The sequence below is a fragment of the Delphinus delphis genome, chromosome 3, assembly GCF_949987515.2.
Source record: "Delphinus delphis chromosome 3, mDelDel1.2, whole genome shotgun sequence".
NCBI lineage: Eukaryota > Metazoa > Chordata > Mammalia > Artiodactyla > Delphinidae > Delphinus > Delphinus delphis.
Window position 1 is genome coordinate 56782919 of NC_082685.1, and position 19509 is coordinate 56802427.

At 53.0% G+C, this 19509-nt stretch overlaps 1 protein-coding gene across 3 annotated transcripts in view; it reads left to right on the forward strand.

Moving 5' to 3' along the window:
- Positions 1-19509, forward strand: part of NRG2 (neuregulin 2) — a 179688-nt gene that overhangs the window by 127574 nt on the left and 32605 nt on the right. For all 3 annotated transcript variants that reach the window (XM_060008723.1, XM_060008720.1, XM_060008721.1), the window contains exon 2: positions 14097-14268. In XM_060008723.1, coding sequence (XP_059864706.1) covers positions 14097-14268 — 172 coding nt within the window. The remainder of the gene's footprint in view (positions 1-14096; positions 14269-19509) is intronic.

Here is a 19509-nt window from a genome sequence, read left to right on the forward strand (position 1 = left end):
CTATGAGCCGCTGGAGGAAGAAGCAGCAGCTTCTTGGGAAGCAGAAGCCCTTGGACTCGGATATTGACGAGAATGCCTAAGTGATCCCTACTTCTGCCCTCTGCCCTTGGTGCTGGGAGCTTCAGGGCCAAGCCCTGACCTTAGGGTGGTGCCAGAGTGAGGAGTGTATGGAGGAAAAGGCGCTAGCCCAGCACTGGCAGGCCCTAGCCCTGGCCTCGGGTGGGCTTCCCAGCGTGGCTACCCATGCCTGGTTGTCAGCCCCACTCCTCCTTCTAAGTCTCCTCTGCATTCGAGCACACAAGGCTGGCCTGACGAACAGTTGGCATAGGGAAGAGAAGGGTTATTTTTAAATACTGGCAAAGCGCTGCCAAAACTTCAGACCTGGGGTCCGTCAGAACCGTGTGCCCACTGTGTTTCCCCACCATGCCTGAGCCTGTAGCACACCGTTTATAACTTAGCAGGGGACAGTGCAGCGGATACTGTCTGTCTTCCTCCAGCCCAGCCCTGGCCTAGCCATCCATCCATTCACCAAGACTTCCAGGTCATGGCCACGTGGGAACTATACACACTGCATGTGCTCTCATTCACTATAGTGTATTCAGTTCTGCAAACATTCATTGAGCGCCTCCTATGCAAATAAATCTGTAAACATTCATCGAGCTCCTCCTATGCAAATAAATCGCAGCTCCTGCCCTCAAGAAGCTCAGACAGATCCTTACAAAATACCTGTGATTGCATCCAAGTGTCAAGTCAGAGATCTGTATGTGATGAGGTGTATGATGAGGAAAGGAATGATTTGTTCTCCTGGGAGGGTGTAGAGGAGGCTTCTCAGAGGGGTGACGTTTGAGCTGAGCCTGGATGGTGAGTAGGAATTCACCAGAGTGAGAAAGCACCTTCCAAGAGGTAGGAACGTTCCATACCCAACCTGCTTGGGGCTGGGGGGTGGGAGAGGAGCAGGGAGAAAGGAGGCAGCTATCGTTTACTGAGCACTTACTACATGTCAGTCCTGGTTCTATAAAGTAGAGATACTATTTTATCATCCCCACTTTACAGATAAGAAAACTGAGGCAGGGAGAGAGTCCACGACTGGCCTGTGATCCAGCATGACTTAATGGCAGCATGGGATCTTAGGCTCAGGTCTGCCCCCTCCATCCTGCCTCTCCATGCACATTCCACCTGGCTCCAGGCTCTTCCACAGTCCGTGCCTCTCAAGACAAACCAGTGAAGGGCATAGGATGCTCTGTTGGTCCACTTGTTGGAGCAGGTCCTTCCCATCCCACAACTGGTCAGATATTTACTTCCTGGGCTCTTGGGCAGGGTTTAAGGGTACAGAGATGGGCAGGTTGTGTCCCTGCCCTCACAAGGAGCTTGCAGTGTGACTGTGGCAGTAAGGTGTGAATAGGAACTGTGGAGCACTGACAGAGGGGCAGCCCAAGGCCCTGAGGCTGTACCGACAGGCAGGAGGAGCTCCTGGGAAGCCTGAAGTTATTATGGTCAGTAGTCTAAGCAGAAACCAAGCTCAGGATCCAGAGTCCAGTGAGATCTAGCGCCAGTCTGGGTAGTTTTCTGGTCCTATGGAACCCCTTGTGCAAAAGGTGAACGTTTCAACCAGTGGGAACCTGGTTTAAAGCATAAACTTGGAACTTGCTAGTAATGCAAATTCTTGGGCCCCACCCCTGACCTTCTAATCAGAAACCATGGGGATGGGGGCCAGCAGTTTTAGCAAGCCCTCTGGTTGACTGTGATGCGTGCTGAAGCACGAGAACCACTGGTTAAGCTGTGGCCCAGCCTCCCAGGGCAGAGCCCTGCAGAGGGCATGCCAGCCCCACGGCACCTGTGCCAGGCATCATGCTTGGGGGCTGTCAGGGGAATGGGGTCGCCACCTTGTGGGCTGAGAGAGATGGGGACAGACCTAGAGCTGCTAGGTCGAGCCTGGCAAAGGCTGACACAGAGTGGCAAGAAGAGAGACTCATTCCCATCAGAGGAATCTGGGCAGGGTTTCTGGAGGAGATGGGGTTGAGGTAGACCTTGGCGAAAGGAAGCACTGTGCTGGAGAGATCTAAAGAGGCTCGGCATTCCAGCTGAGGAAACCACGTGAGCAAAAGGGGGCAACAGAGGGTGTTTGGGAAATAAAGTGCAATTCCAAAGGTACGCTGCTGAACATGGTGTGTAGGAGGGAGAGATCAACAGGGCCAAACAGGTTTTCTGAGTGTCAGGCTGGTGAGTTTAGACTTCTCTGAAACAGCACGGAGTGAAGTGTTCTGAGCAGGAGGCTGACCTGGTCTCCCAGAGCCACTCTTGCGGGATCGTCAGCCACCACCAGTTTGTGGCAGGATGGGCAAGGGGAGGACACGGCCAGGGCTCCTTCGACAGTCCCAGCCGATTAGTCAGGATGTGTGTATGGTGATGGGTGGGTACAGGGGGGCGTGAGCTTTGCCTCGGGATAGCTCACCAGCTGGCAGCACTTTAGAAGGATTCTGGAGGTTTGGGCCTGGCCAGAGGTCGGCGACTTCTAGCCCAGTCAGGCAAGGCTGGATCTGAGCTCAGGGGCCAGTCCCTTCACTGTACAGATGGGCAAACTGAGGCCCAGAGAAGTTCACACACCACAAGGTAAAGGGTTTGGCAGCTACCGGGCAAGAAAGAGAGCAACAGCTTCCTGAGACACTGCCCCCTCCCGCCGACCACTGAGCCCCGGGTCTCAGTTCCCCGAGTGCACTGTGGTCTCCTGCCCTGGTCCTTTGAACCCTTTGCCTGGAACACTGTCTCCCTCCTCTTGGCCAACTCCTGTCACCCTTCAGGCCCAGCACAGGCTTTGTTCCCTCCTCAGAGCCCTCCCTGGCCCTCAGGGTGAGGAGGGAGGCTGAGGTGTATGGTCTGTGCCCTCGCATCACCCAGCACCTCCCCATCACAGTACCGACCCCACTGTGTGGGCAATACCCCGCTCAGCTGGAATCCCCACCAGGGAGACCGTGTCACGTGACCCTCAGTACCCAACATGTCCTGAGTGCCCGGTACATGCTTGAGCGAATGAACGACAGAGGCCGTTATCAAGCTCTTTCACCTCTGTACACAGACACCTGTGGCCCGTTCTCCTATTTGTTTTTGTTTTTGTTTTTGTTTTTGTTTTTTGCGGTATGCGGGCCTCTCACCGTTGTGGCCTCTCCCGTTGTGGAGCACAGGCTCCGGACGCGCAGGCTCAGCGACCATGGCTCACGGGCCCAGCCGCTCCGCGGCATGTGGGATCTTCCCGGACTGGGGCACGAACCCGTGTCCCCTGCATCGGCAGGCAGACTCTCAACCACTGCGCCACCAGGGAAGCCCTCGTTCTCCTGTTTGAAGAAGAGCAGTCTCATGGGAAGAGGCTGCCCTGGCTGAGCTTCCTGCCCACGGCCGGGGGCCCCTCAGCTGTCGAGCAGCCCAGTGGGCTGAGCAAGGGTAGTTCTTCAGGGAGGCCCCAATTGCACCATCTGCTCTGCTATCCTGGGGCAGATGCCTGTTTTGGCTGAGGGGGAAGGAAAGGACTGAGATGCGGAGGAGTGCTGGGTGGGAAAGGGCCCTGGGATTAGCCGTCAAGGGACCCCACCCTCCCCTGAATGCTCGCAGCAGTCTTGACCTGGGCCACTGTGAGGCACCCATCAGTCACAGCCCAGCTTAGATCACTAATTTATTTGTTCAGCCAGTGATCAGTGAGCACCTGCTCAGTGCCAGACACCAGGAGTATGGCTGTGCTCCCACACATCCCCTCCCTGAGGGTCCCACAGTCTAGAAAGATAAGAACCCACTTTGCTCTGAGGTAGAAAGCCCAAAGTAGGGCAGGTGAAATGCTCAGGGAGTCTGTGCAAGGCAGAGGTTGCTCCTGGCTCAGTGGATTAGAGAAGGCCATGCCATCTGAGGTGATCTCGAGGGATTTAGATGAATAAGAAGGGCCAGTTGTTGAGCTGTCTCTCTGTTCCAGGCACTGCGCTAAGTTCTTGACATACGTTATCCCCATCTAATTCTCACCACAATCTTAAGAGGCGGGTGAGATTGTTCCTGTTTTACAGACAAGGGACTAAAGGCTCAGAGAGGTTAAGTAACTTGTCTAGTTATACAAGACACTGGGCAGAGCCAGAATGCAAGCCGAGACTGGTCTGACCCCCAGCCTGTGTGTCTGACACTCTCAACTGTGCTTCTGTGGGGAAAGACATGGCGGCGGAGCATATGAGCAGAGGGCACGGAGGCAGGCAGAATACAGAACAGGCACACTTGGGGATCAGCCTGTGATTTGGTTTGCCTGGAATATAGAATTCCTGAAGGGAACCAGTAGGGGAAAAGGCAGAGAGTTGTGTTTGGGAAGGGGCCATTCACTGACCAAGCAAGCGTCCCCTGAGGACCCTGGCTGCCAGCCAAGGAAGGCCCGTAGCCTTCCTTCTACAGACATCATGGAGCCAAAGGAGGGTTTCTGAATGTCGGAGAGGCATACAGAGGTGAATCTTCCCAGAGTGGTACTCTGGGCTGGGGGACCAATATAGCCTAAACCAGGGCCTGGCAGACAATGGAGGCTTAGGAGGGTGAGGCTTGGTGGAAGGTGATTGGTCTCCACCTTTGGGGAGAGACACAGAGTTGTCACAGATGACAAGGTGACTGAAAGCGGGAACTCAGGAGAAAGAGCAGTCTTGGGAGAGAAGATGGAGAAACTGGTTTTCCCCCGTGCTGTTCGTGAGCTACTGACTGCAGATCCAGACAGTGATCTGTTTTAGGGTGAGTTCTTTCCAGCCTCCTGTCTCACTAGCCTGGACCACAAAGACCACAACACAGCCCTCCCAGACTCCAGAGTGCTTAGGCCAGGACTCTCCAAGGATAACTTGTAGGGAGGGTGGCCAGGCCTCTGGCAACGTGGGGGACCCCAGAACCCACTGAGGTATCTGCATTTGGTGAGCACGTAGGCCTGTATCCTTACCTGTGTCAGGCCTGCTAAGACTTTTTCCCCTGAAACCCAACATTTCTTTGAATTCTTGTATTTTTATTTTATCTTAAAAATCCACAGGAACTTGCAAGTGTACTCCACCGTAGATCTGTTTGTTTTAATACAAAGGTGCTGCTTTTCCTTACTAATGAGCTTGGCAAACCCTTCAGAAAGAGGCCCTGAGGTCATCCTGTGGCTTTGCATGCATCCCAGGTTGAGAAGCCAGTCTTGTCTGGTGTATAAGATGCCTCCCCTTTTCCCACCCCCACTTCATTTTCCACTGACCTAGAGCTTCAGGAACAACATTCTCCAGCCAGGCTGATGAGGTGGGAAGTGCAGACCTGTCCCAAAGGGGAAAGGGACTCTGGGATTCCCCTCCTCAGCTCTCTTTCTCTCTGGGTTCCTTGAACAAGGGGTAGCCTAGTCCATCAGCAGCAGGCCTTCTCCAGAGTGTTCTCCGAGGCCAGGGCCCATCCTTGCCCAGTGAGGAGCTTAAACAGAGTTGGGCAAATGGTAATGGCCTTGCAGGACTGTGATCTCTGTTGTCCCTACCTCTACCTCCAGCAGCCAAAGAGATGATAATCTCTTCCATCCCTCCATAGAGAGCTTTCTCTTGCCCCATTCCTCTAAAATAGGCAGAGTGTGGTTTATAGATGAGTCATCTGAGGCGCAGAAAGGCTAAACTACTTACTTAAGGGCGGACAGTTGGAAAATTGGGAGACCAGGACAAAGGCCTGAACTACTGTGTCCTCGGTTACTGCTCTTTCCTCTGCTATGCACGGCTTCCTCTGTGCCAACTCTAGGTGTCTGCGGTCTGTGCCCTGAGCACTGGTAAGAACCAGGGAGCCGTATGCCACCCCAGCAACTGGTGCCTCTGCTCTGTGAACCTGTGCAGTCTCCCCAGACATAGGTGACATCCCCCGCAGTCCCCCATCTCTGCTGCTCATGTCCCCATGTCTCAGCCCTGAACCTAGGTGAGGAACTGTGGCGTAGACCTGCCTGACTCCCAGGGCTGGGCATCTCTGTCTTGGGAGGGTCCCGAGGCGGCAGTGTTTCTGTCAGGCCCCCGGGCTCCTGGCAGAGGGGACTGGGGGAAGGGAGGGGCATAGTGTTGGCCCTGGTGGTCAAGACAGGCCTGTTCTTGCCCTGCCCTCGCACTGTAGGGTTGGGTGTCAGTGGATGGGTGCTTCTGGATGGGCAGGCGAGGCTTTAAGGCAGGAACCATCTCAGTTGTTCTTAGAGCTGCCAAGCTTTGTGTCCTCCTCCTTCCTCCCTTCCCCTCTCTTCACCCATGCCCCTGGACCAGCGTCTGCTCTCTCTAGCTCCCATCCCCAGCCAGCCCTGGCCCCTCTTCTCTACCTTGTAGCTGAGGTGTCAGGCACCTGGCCTGTTGAGCTAAGAGCCCATTAGGTCTGGGCTGGCTTTCACTCCACTCCCAGCCTCAGTGGAGCCCATGGCAGTGGCCACGTTGTCTTGCTTAGCACCATATCCCTGATGGCTGGTAGGTGGCTGGTACATCACAGGGACTGAGGTGGGTATTTGTTAGATGGTGTGAGAGGCGGGCAAGGCAAGCCCAGGCACCAGGCTGGGCCTGGTTGGCTGAGGAAAGGTGGCTCAGGGAAAGCCAAGAGGCCCAGCAGGGACACACTCCCTTTGGGAGGCCTGGCTTGTGGGTATCGAGTGGCTTTTCTGCAGGCTCCTGGGAGGATACCTGAGGGCCAGTTTCAGAGTAGGCCCTCTGTGCTCACTTCAACCAGCTGTGTTTTTAGTTGTTGTTGTTTCTTCTTTCCTTCTCATTTGAACTTGGAGTCTGTAATTAACCTCCCAGAGGTCGCGGTCACTTCTGGGTGGGGGAGGGGTGGGGAGGGGCTGGCCCACAGCCCATCAGCAGCAGGACAGTGGGCGACTTTGATGCCAGGCAGGCTGGCCGCATTGTCTCCAGGTGTTGCCCTGCAAAGGGGACTGCTCAGCCTTAGTCAGGAGGTGGGGACCATTAACCCTTTTAGGAGTCCGCTGCCCCTGCGCCCTGGTTGTCGGGAGGGAGGCCGGGCCTGGTCCGCCTGGCTGGGCTGCCTGGCCCTGTCCCAGGCATCCGTCTTGCTCTCAGATCTCTGCAGGCTCCGCACCCACCGCCCACTGCCGAGAGGAATGAGGTCAAGTTGCTGGCAGCAGCGGTACTGCCTGGCCTCGGGGCTGGGATGTGGGAAAGGAGCAGCCCTGATTGTTCTTACTGTTGTTGTTCTCTTCAGTGAGGTGCTTTCTGGGGATTCCCTGCCACACAGATGCGGGCCAGGTGCCCCAGCTTGGCATCGGGTGATGAGAAAGCAGAAGCCCCCAGATTAACCATGGCCCGACTCGTGGCAACTGAGATGTGTCTTAAGGTTTTATGGGATCCCTTATCAAGGGAGATCTTTTTGCGGAGACCTGGGTCATCCCTGAGAGACTTTCCTCTTGTTGTTAGAAAGCTGCCAAAAGAGCTGTCCCCACACGCCCACACCCCTACTCCAGAGAGCTTAGGTGGGCCCTAAGCAGCAGGACTGGGACGGGAACGGGACAAAGTGACCTCTCAAGGAGGATGGGAGCTCAGTAGACAGGGCTTGGTCTGAGGAGACACTAGAGGTGGTGAAGGGCGAGCTGAACAACACCCTAGGGCCACCTAGGCCGTCAACTTGCTGTCTGCCCCAGCACCCGGGGTGGGGCGGGGGGGAGCAGCAGCCCCGGGGAAGCAGGGAATTGGGAATCTCCACCCCCTTCTTTTGAACACAGATCTTCCTCTTGCTTCTACCTGATGCCTCTCGTCTGTCCGCTCTCCTGTGTGCTGGGCCTTTAGGGTGCCCTCTCTGTGTGGGGAAATAAGCACAGACCCTCAGGACTGTGAGCCCTCCCTTTGGCTGCAAAGCTGAATTTATAGAGAAGTTTATGGCGATATTATTAACATTAGCAGAACGTTGGAGACAACTGAACAAGTTCCTCTGAGCAACAGAATATTATGCAGCCTTTAAAATGATTTAGATCTGTATTTCTAGATTTGGGGAAATGTCTTCATAATACGTTAACCAGGAAAAGTAGGCTATAAAACGTTTTCAAGAGAAGAGTCTTGCAGGAAGTATTTGAAAATGTTGACAGTGGTTTTCTCTCTGGTGGTAATTGAATGGATTTAAATGTGCTTTTCTTTTTCCTTACTTGCACTGTGCAATTTTTTTTTAATAAAGTTATTTATTTATTTATTTTATCTTTGGCTGAGTCGGGTCTTCGTTGCTGCGCGCAGGCTTTCTCTAGTTGTGGCAAGCGGGGGCTACTCTTCGTTGCGGTGCGCGGGCTTCTCATTGCGGTGGCTTCTCTTGTTGCTGAGCACAGGCTCTAGACGCGCGGGCTTCAGTAGTTGTGGCACGTGGGCTCAGTAGTTGTGGCTCACGGGCTCTAGGGCACAGGCTCAGTAGTTGTGGCCCACAGGCTTAGTTGCTTCACGGTTTGTGGGATCTTCCTGGACCAGGGCTCGAAGCCGTGTCCCCTGCATTGGCAGGCGGATTCTTAACAACTGCGCCACCAGGGAAACCCACATTGTGCAATTTTTCTACAACAAGAATGTATTTCTTATGTAACAAAACAATAACAGAGAGGAACAAGCTAAGCTCCTTGGTGGGTAGGAGTGGTTGCTCCATACGGGGCTAGGTCATTTCTGTCTGGGACAGCACAGGACATGGCACATAGTAGCACTTAGTAAACACAGGTTTGACTGACTAGGGGCTGAGAGCCTACCCACTGGGTTGCTTCAGCTCTTGTCCTGACAGATCCCATCCACCCCAGGAAGACTATGTCTCTGCTTGGTTCAGCTCTGACCCCAAGACACTCTAGGGACACGGTATAGTGGTCTCCATACCTCACACTAGCATTGCATTCTGGGCCCTGGGCTATAAAAGTGACCCAGACAATACCGGACCTGGCTCAGAGATGGTGCCCAGGCTGGGGCTAGAGCTGGCCCACTCATGTCTAAGCTCTATCTTCAGCTCCTCAAAGTCTGCTGTGTCAGCAGCCTCTTAACCTTGTCCCAGGTGTTCCCAGGGTCTGGTACTGAATCCGATGGGATGCAGTGGGAGAAGCAATGGTGGCTCAGGATAAGAACGAGCTTAAAATGCAGAAAGTAAAGTAAGATCAAGTCATTCCCCGACTTATAAGCCTCTGATACTTCCCATCACATCTACAAAACTCCAGGGCCATCTTGCGCAGGTTGTCCACGCTCCTCACTGCAGAAAGCCTGACAGGGCTCCAGGCCCAGGAGTGAGGGTACAGAGGTCCTCTGGGCAGTGTTCCCAGTGCCACCTGCGGGGTGTTCTTCCTGGGCTGCCGCTCCTCTCTCCAAGGGACTTGCTTGAAGTAAAAAATGCAGCCTGTTCACAGGGTCCCATTCCTTTCAAAACACACATCCTTGGCTTTCAAAGAGCCGTGAACTAAGGTATCTGTGAACAGGGACCAGGACTGGATGCTGCTAGAGCAGGAGACATAGGCTTTCAGTATCTCAGATGATGCTCGTGAGGAACTGTTAAGAGACAGAAAAGAAGACTCTTCGTAAAGAACACAGCATGATTGAAATGTATGGTGGTTTTTATTGCCATCCTTTAGCCCAGTGCTGTCTAACAGGAATATAATGCGATCCACATATGTAATTTAAAGTTTTCTAGTAAGCACATAAAAAGTGGCGGGGGGAGGCAAAACAAACCCAGACTTTTCGTCCTAGCTCACACAGCCTCATGTCAGTCACCTGGGCCTACTTCTCCAGGCTCCCCTGCCTTCCAGAATCTTCTAGCCACCTGGGCCTCTTTTATCCCTTGAACTCACCAAGCGCATTCACCCCTCAAGGCCTTTATCCAGGAGCTTATTACTGCCTCATATTTCCTGAGATTGTTTGCTGTTATCTACTCTCCTCACTCTAATGCAGGCTCCCAAGAGCAGGAAGTTTATCTGCCTTGTTCACCACTGTACACTCAGGGCCCAGAACAGTGCCTGGTATATAGTAGGGTGAATGAATGGGGAAAAAGTGAACTGGATGGGGTTGTTCTGAAGTGAGTGGACTGTCACTCGGGTCAGGTCACACAAGGTTCTCACTAGATGGGGTGGCTCCTTGTCATCTGAAATGCTGTCCTGGGTTTCCCATTGGTGGCAGGGAACGACCTTGAAGCCCCCAGTTCCTCGGGCCCTCTGAACTGGGGTTGTGTCTGCTGTTTCTGGGTCAGTCTCTGTGTAACCAGTACCACCACCATTAAGCAGTGGCCTCGGGCTCAGGGCACAGGGCGCCAGGACTTGTCAGGAAGCACCACCTCCTCCCACCAGGTATTCCACCACCCCCACCCTGGCTCATTGGGAGGAAGGGGGCCTGGGTTGGGGAGGGTGGGGTCAGGGGTCTCCCTAACCTCAGAACTTCAGGGAAGGTCAACACTCTCCAAGCAGGGTAAGGAGGCACCTGAGAACTTGAGAAGAGCTCTCTGTGTCCCCAGTTCACGAGGAGGGGGAGGAGCCTAGTTGCAGGTCACCAGGTGACCAAGAGGTTAGATCACTGTGTGTCAACCCAACATTGGAGCAAAGCCGCCTGTGAAGATGTGTTCAGCTTGCAGCTTGCTGTCAAGCTCTACGCTTACAATATGTGCTCTTGCCTAGAGTATGTTACATATTTATTATATATTTTTAAAACCCACATACCTGGACCCATCCTCACAGGTCCTGCTTCAGAACGTCCAGAACAATGTCCCTGGCACTGACACACTTTTTAAAGCTTCCCATATGGTTCTCATTAGCATCTAGGGTTGATAACTATTGATAAGGAGTGACGGGGCCCCGAGAGCAAGCAGACGGAGGACAGTGGGGTGTAGGTAAGGGAGAAGGATGCTGAGGCAGGGCTTCAATCACACTAGAATAATGAAGTTCCAGAAAGTCCCACAGATTGATAGGTTGATACACATAAAACCTCCGAGTGTCAAAAAAAAAAAAAAAAACCCAAAACAATAAACCAGCATTTAAAAATGTCAGAAGCAGGTAATTGGGGAAAAACATTGTGGCAAAAGGTGAATAGCCTTGCTATTTATAAAGAACTCTTACAGATCAGTAAGAAGATGAGCACCCAGTAGAAAAACAAGAGTACAGACAAGAACAGGCAATTCAAAAAGAAGAAATACAATGAGCCAATACACTTATGAAAAGCGGTCAGCCTCACCAGGTATCAAATAAGTGCAAATGAAAACAACAAAGAGGCATTATCTTTTGCCTAGCTAATTGGCAGAGATTAAATACATGATAATGCCTCATGTGGTGAAGGTGTGGAAAAAACAGGCACCATCGTTCACTGGTGGGAGTGCAAATTGGTGCAACCTTTCCAGAACGCAGTTTGGCAACGTGTAAAGCTGAGGAAAACTGCACACCTTTCTGGTGCAACAATTCCACTTTTAGGAAGATTGCCTTAGGAAATAATTGTGGATAATAATAACAGTAATAGCTAACCTTTATTAAATGCTCTGTGCGTGCCAGAGCTCTACATCCCTTATCTCATATAATCCTCAATCATCATCCCATAAGGTAGGAGCTGTTTTTATCACCTGTGTTTTACAGATGAGGAAGCTGAGGCACAGAAGGATTAAGGCGATAGCCTGAGGACATAGAACTAACAAATAGCAAAGCGTGGGTTGAATACAGGCAGTCTGAGTCAGGAGCCTCACTGCCCTTACAGGAGTATACGCTGGATCTGTGCAAAGGTTGATGTGCACTGGATATATACACTGGATGAAGCTGCAAGGGTGTTCCTCTGGGCTTGTCTGTGATGGGGTGTGGTGAGGCAGGGGAGAATGTATGCTGAATGCTCCACAGTAGGAATTGGTTACATAAGTTCTGATTCACCCATTCAGGAATATTATGCAACCCTAAAAATGGTGCTACAGGGAAAAAATGTGTGTGTAAATACTAGGGGTTTTTGTTTATGCTTAAAAGGTCTCTGAAAGGATGTAAAAGGAACTGATAAAATTGATTGCCTTCTAGAAAGGCAACTGTGTGGCCTTGGTCAGAAGTTAGAGGGAGATCTGTTTTTTAAGCCATATACCCCTTTTCACTTCTTGAATTTTGAATCATGTGAATATATTCTCTATTACAATATTTATATATCTATAAATATATACACACATAAGTTGTTATGTTATAGAACTTATTCCAGATAATAGCATTTCAAGGAAATAAAGTCAAGGGTTTCCCAACAAAGCTCCAAGACCCTTACTTGGGGAATCATACTGAAGTCAATGAAGATACTTCTTTAATGTTTACCCACATGTTTCCCAAACTGATTTGCTCGTGGAACCGTTTTCTTAGGTAGTATCTATTATCCTCTTTCTGGATATGCCTGTCCTATAGAAGTCAGTTTGCAAAATGTTATTAATAGTTAATGCCAAGATGAAAGGCTTACAGTGTTTCATTACATGAAAGAAACATGTTACTGGCACTGATCCCACTTTGTTTAAAAATAGATGTGTAGGTGCGTGTGTGTGTGTGTGTGTGTGTGTGTGTGTGTATGTGTGTTTTAAATACTGGTAAGTACTAGGATAATGGATGATTTTATTTTCTTTTATCCATTTGTATTTTTGAATTTTCTAAAATGAACAAACTCATTTCACAAGCACCATTTTTTTGAATCTATGTACTATATTTTTTAAGGCTTTGGGAGCACTTTCTCTCCATGCTCCCTCTACCCCTGTACCCCACGCTCATCTACTCCCTACTAAAAGCAGCAGCCCAGGGTTAGGTTCAGTGAGGGGCCCCTGTAGCCAGGCCCTCTCACCTGTCTTTATCCAGAGCCAGCTTGAGCTGTGACTCTGAACTGGTGGGGGAAGGACCAATGGCCTAGACAGGGTCAGTCAGTCCCCAGACAACTCTCTGGCCCCAGCAGACCCTCCCCTCAACCAGTTTCTCTGTTCCTCAAAGAGAGCCATTGAGGCTGCAAAAGCAGACACCGGCCTGCTACAAGCCTGGCACACTGCACATCCAGATACCTGGGCTCTGTGGCTGCCTGGCTGGGTGACCTTGGCCAAGTTACTTAACCTGAGTCTCATCTTCACCCTTTATGTTAGCATGACACTTGCCTTACAGAGCTCGGTGACCAAATGAGAGCACACACAAAGGCACTGGGTATCCTTTACAGGGCTGTCCCAGTGGAAATTATCACACGCCCCAGCAGGGAGCATGGACTTGCCATCACTGTCCTAAGAACAGAGTACTTTTTCCTTTTCTTTTTTTAGGTTGTTAGAGGGAGGGGGGCAAGGAGATGAAACATGGGAGACCAGGGCAGGTGGAAATAGAATGGTGTTCAAGAAAAATGGGAGAAACCTCTTAGCTTGGCATTTGGAGCCCTGCAGCCCTGTGCCCACCAGTGTAGCCCCAGGCCCCAGCCCCCACACAGCCACACCACTTCACCCATTCAGGGCAGCTCACCTTGCTGACCACGTGGGATTCTGATAAACCACAGCCTGGGCCACCTCCCTCCCTTCTAGCTCCCCCATCCTTTAACTCTCAGCTGAGTTAGCTCCTCCCCCACTCTAGGTTGGAGACACACCTCTGGGCTTCAGCACCCCCAGGCCTCCATAAACCACGCTGTGATGTCAAGGCCAGGTTCCAGCTCCTCTGCTAGACTGAACTTCCTGAGGGCAGGAGCTGTGTCTGTCATTTTGGTCCACTTGTGTCCTCTGGGCCCAGCATAGGCCTGGGGGTCTGGGACAGGAATTAGATCTTGAGCACTGAAGTCAAGGAGACCTGGGTTTGAATTCCAGTTCCAGCCCCTTGGGGAAGTGACTTCACCACTCTGAGCCTCAGTTTTCCCCATCTGTAAATGGGTTTAATCATTGCAATGAACTCACGGGGTGATTTTCATCAGCTAGTGTGTATCAAGCTCTGAGTACCATTCCAGGCATGAAGGAAAACTCTCCACAGGCGGTACCCACACTGACATCAACGCAGACCCTCCGTGAAGGCTTGTTGATTTGAACTAGGAAGTGACACCAGGAGGGGTGGCTCCCCAGGCTCACCCTCTTCCCCACCCCCCAAGGACAGTGGCCCTTCCTCTGCTGCGCGTGCTTGGCGCTGCCCCACCACCAACACGCTCACCTCCTGCCTTGTATCCCCACAGCCACCCGGCCCAAGCTGAAGAAGATGAAGAGCCAGACGGGACAGGTGGGTGAGAAGCAATCACTGAAGTGTGAGGCAGCAGCTGGTAACCCCCAGCCCTCCTACCGCTGGTTCAAGGACGGCAAGGAGCTCAACCGCAGCCGCGACATTCGCATCAAGTACGGCAATGGCAGGTGAGCGACATCCCTCCCTCCATCCACCCGGCCACCCCTGATCCTTCCTCAGAAGGAGGGGCCTGAGCCGGGAAGAGCCCAGGGTTGTTACCCCAGATCCACCGGTGGAACCAGTTCCAGTCCCCCCTCTTTTGTGGCGCCCAGTTTCTCCTGGCAGCTCCAGCCCCTCTGGTGATGCTGCCCCAGCGTCTTGCAGATGACGGTACCTGCTTAATTAATGTCCCTGGATGGTTGAAGGCAATTTGATTGTCCAAATCAGCTTTAACTGTGGAGTCCCATCTTGGGCATAAAGCTTCTCAAAGGACCTGCCACAGGGTCGGAAAGCCCACCATTGGGCAGTTTTTGGTGAAGGACCCTGACTCTAGATTGGGTCTGGGAGGGCACGTGTGATGACGGGCTGGTTCCTCAGCTCAGCAAGCTGGCACTGGGCAGACAGCCAGGTGAGGGAAAGGCACATGGCTTTGACTGGTGTCGAAGGAGTCTGTATCTCAGACAGTTCCCCTGTGACATGGAAATTGACTTTAGTCTTTGAGTCAGTGCTCCAGGGAAGAGAATCTGAAGCTCTAGGGTCTCTGGGCTGTGGAAGGTGGCCTCTCTTCCATCTTGGATTGGCCAGACAGGGGGCTCCAGGCACCAGAGAAGCCAGACGTCCAAGGGCAGCCCCTCACCTCTCTCCTGAGGGGCTGTGAGAAGGCAGGACAAGCCTGACATCTGTTCTGCGGGCCCTGAGGGCCCTGTGGACTTCCCTCTCTGGCTGAGGCACGCCCCCGCCTTTCCTGCCCCTCCAGAGGAGCTATCATTTCCTCCTCACCCCTGCAAAATGCAAATGAAGATGATTTTAGAGGACCCTCCAACCTGTCCGACAAGAGAAAGTGATGGAAAAAGGGTCTGGGCTCAGGCTGATCCTGGTTCGCCAGGTGGCCCCGGATGTACACATCCTGCCCTCAGGCCTTAGTCTCCGAAACCTGTGAAAGAGGAGGTGGGGGTCAGGGGTCTGGGCAGGGCTTCCAGTTTTCTGACTCTCTCTCTGTGAACAGGGAGCAAAGACAGGACTGGTCACCCTGGAAAGTGGTCCAGGCAGAAAACAGAAAGTAATTTAAGAGGATTTGGTGCAGATCAAAGGTTTATGGCTGAAAGAACACTGCTTCCTCAGGGAACTTGGGAGGGGGGTCTGGGGTGTCACCAGTCTACAGGGTGCCCATCAAGCTCACCTTCTGAGGCCACCTCACCCCTTCCCCGCCAAGCCTGGCTCTGAGCTGGAGAGAGGAGTGGACAGGCTTCTACAGTTTGGGGGGCCCCGTCTCCCCTTCCCCCTACTTCACTGAGACAGCAGAAGTCAGGAGACGGGGTGCTCCTTGCCGGCCGCGTTACTCTCAAACAGTCCACAACATGGCCCATCCTCATCCCACTCCTGATCCGCACGTGGCCCTCACACTCACCCACATCCTCCTGCACACACAGAGCCCTTGTGCCGCCAACAAACTCCTTTCTTTGGTGACTTCAGCCTCTCTCTCTCCCCCCAACAAACCACTACCATCGCCTCTCTTCTAAAAGCTTTCCCTCCACGTTGCCGCCTCCCGTTCCTCCTCCAGCTGTTGCCCCATCTTGCTCCTTCCCTCGATCACCACGTGGAGGGAGTTTCGCACCCACTGACTCTACAGCTCATCCTCCACTCCTCTTTGCTCTGCAGAAATCTGCCCTGTGAATACAACCCCAATTCTCTGCAGCTGTGGCTCTCGACAGACCCTGTGACCTCAGAGTTTCCCAGCCGCCAGGCCTCTCAGCAGCCTTTGGCATGGGTGCCACCTGCTTCCTTGCCCCTGTGGTCCTCCTGCTGGTCCTCTTGTGCCTCTGAGCACACTGTCTCAGGCGTCACGAATGCTGGGACTTTGCTGTGTTCGGGGCTTCACTCTTCTCCCCTCTCCACCGGTAGGTGATTTCACCCTCTTATATTTGATGACCCCCAAGCCTCCATCTCTAGTTTGATGGCCTTTCTTTTTCCAGACCCATGCTGCCAGGTAAACACTTAGTTACCACCCCGGAGATACCCCACAGATCTCTTTTTTTTTTTTTGCGGCATTTATTCCCAGGCCGTAAGTTTTTGTTTCTTCAGTTTCTTCTGGATATCCTTTTCTTCTGTGCAACCTCCTCTTCCGGTTTAGGAACAATCTGTTCTTTTTCAGTAAGAATCATCTCAATGTGGCAGGGAGAGCTCATGTATGGGTTGATCCGACCATGAGTTCTGTAAGTCCTGCGCCACATCTTGGGGACTTTGTTCACCTGGATGTGCTCAATGACCAGAGAATCTACATCTAAGCCCTTAAGTTCAGCATTACTCTCTGCATTTTTGAGCAGGTGCAGTAAAAATTTAGCACTCTTTTTGGGCCACCGACCCTGCTTCCAGCCCCCCTGTTTGGCCTGGGCACACCTACCAGCTCCACCATTGTAATGATGGAATGGCACAGGTTTTTTCTGTAAAGTGACATCCTTCAGATACTTGGTGGCTTTTCAGATATGCATACCCTTAATGACCCGGACAGTTTCACGAGTGTTCTTAAAGTGAACACGAAGACTTGAATCTCTATGATTTGCATGATTTTTGAGGGGTTTTCTGGGTCAGTAGTGAATTTTTAGAAGTCACCTCAGGCTGCTTACCAGAAAAGCTCCACAGACATCTCTAACCCAGAATGGCCCAGTCTAGCCTCTCCGCCTTGCCCCTTGTGCTCCCGTCTCAGCTGTGGCAGAACCAGACTGCCCGCTGGCTGGCACCTGCCCCCATGCCGTCCCCTCCAGGTGGATACCCCGCCTCTGGAAGGAGGCACCCTTCTCCCTGCTCACTTCTGCCCTCCCTGGCTTTAGCCTCTTTTCCTCCACGGTCTCACTCTTGACCACACCCCACCTTTTCTGGGCCACAGGCCCCTCTGTGAATTCATTTCTGTATCTCACATACATGTGCTGAGCAACAGTTGTGTGCCAGGCACTCTATCAGAGGCTGGGTTTGCACCAAGAATCGGAGCAGACACGGTCCCCACCTTCACGGAGCTTCTAGTCTAGCTTCTAGTGGGGAATCTGGTAAAGACCTTGACCCTTGCTTCAGAAAACATGCTCTTTATACACCTGGTTTTGCTTGCAATTCGAGGGGTCCACAGACTCACTGACCCCTGTGACTCTGACAGGGGATGATCTTTCTAACAGGGCACATATCTGATCATTCATTCATTTGCTTGACAGATCTCGAGAGCCTGCAGTATGCCAGGACAGCCTAGGTCTTGGGGCCCTTCTGACGCTCCCCTTCCTGGCCTGTAACTCACTGCCTCGCTGTTCCCCTACACCTCGGTGCTCCTGACCCCTGGCCTTGGGCCCAGACTGTTCTCTGTGCTGGCAGTGCCCGCCCCCCTCCTCTCACCTTGTCCTCTGCAAAATTCTCCAAGGCCCGGCTTAGATGCCACATCCTCTGGGTCACCCTCCTGAGCCCTCCAGCAAGCTCTCACCGTCTCCTCCCACAGTGCCTTAGACACGGCTTCATAGCATGGTTGGGGGGCTGTCTCTCCCAGCATGAGAGCCTCCAAGACCACCACCCAGACACACCCTCTCTCCTGTGTGGCCTGGCAGAGGAGGTCTACTTCCGGTGTGAATTGATGAGGATCTCGCAGGACTAGCTCTCCTCTCCTGGGTGCAGGGTGCCCCTAGGACTGGGCAGGACACCCTCTGGGCTGGCCTTTGAACAAGTTACTGTCCTGGTCAAGCCACAGTGTCATCAGACAAATGGGTCACCCAGTCTGGAAACGGCCTGGTCATATCATCTGGGTCTCCTCCTGGGTACTAAGGACCGCTGAGAGCCTGAAGTGTGCCTCTGCTCCCTTCCTGTCAGGACCTTGTCCCATCTGCTGCATTTCTGAAACTGCCTTGCTCCACCCGTCATGCCCCTGGGCTCCCTGCAGTGAGGCGATGGGTTGGAGGAGGGGCCATGATGGAGAACTTCTGACTCCCATGTTGTGACTCAGAGAGCTGCCACCTCTAGACACATACTTCACCTGGCATGGGGGCTAGGGGTGAGGGGCGGGAGTCTCCTTTCTGGCAAAATCTTCTCTTTCCTTCTGCCCACGCTGCAGCTTGCACTCTGGCCCTCCCAGCGCTCCGTTCTGCCCAGGCCACACTCTGTCTTGACATCACTCTTGGTCTACGGAGGCCCATTCCCGGTGGGTGCCGCCTGTCTCTGGGACTGCCCCGCTGAGGTATCTCACCCAAGGCTTCCTGTGCCAGGAGAAAACCGTCCCCCTCCCCAGCCCTGGGCATGGAGCCCACCCGTGCAGAGCCGAGTGTTCCCTTATTTATGAGGGGCAGGCTGGAACTGGCCCCTCAGGCAGGCAGCAGGAGATAGGCACTGAGGAACATGCGGACGGGTGGAGGAAGCAGCCACCCAGATCCCTAGTCCCTGCCAGCAGAAAACTGGCTGAGGAAGGAGGGGAGGGGTGTCCATCACAGGGGCAGACCTAGGTCAGCCTAGCAAGCGGGCACTAGGCCTGCCAGAAGGTGGGAGGGAGTCCTGAGTCCTTGGGGCTTCGGACTGGAGCTAGGAGTGAGGAGAAGAGAAACGTAGTTGCCCGCACTCTTTAGGGGCCTGAGAGCCCCACAGAGCCCTACCCTTCAGCACTGACCCCAGAGCCTCTTGTGCAAGGCTGGGGCCACCTTCCTGGAACTGGGGAGATCATCACACACCTGGTAACCCAAGATGTCTGCAGCCAGCAAACCTAGGGGTCATTGTTTATGTCCCCTTGCCTCTTTCTGGCACCTTAAAGGGGAGGGGCTCTCCCTGCACCCCCACCTTTCCACACATCTCACACCCCTTCGTGCGGGAAGCCCTTCCTTCTGGTTTTAGCTTTCATTCCTCCAGTTAACTGTGAGCCTAGCTCCACCTTGTCCTGCTGCACGTCATGTCGTGTAAGGGAAGCTCCTTTGAATTCAGCTGTGGGTGGGTGACAAGGAGCTTCTGAGTCTGTGTCCCCTATAGCTTCTTGACCCGGAGACCCTCAGGTGATCCCCTCCTCTGCTCATCTAATGTCAGGGAAGAGCTGGTGGTCAGGAAGCAGAAGCCTGGTTCGGGACAGCTGAGATCTGTGGCATCTAATTAGGCTGGAGCCAGGAAGGAAATGCTGTCTTAGCCAGAGGGGCCTCCAGGGCTCTGTTTAATGAAGAGAACAAACTTGAATTGACAGAAGAGGGTTGTAGGCAGACACCAGG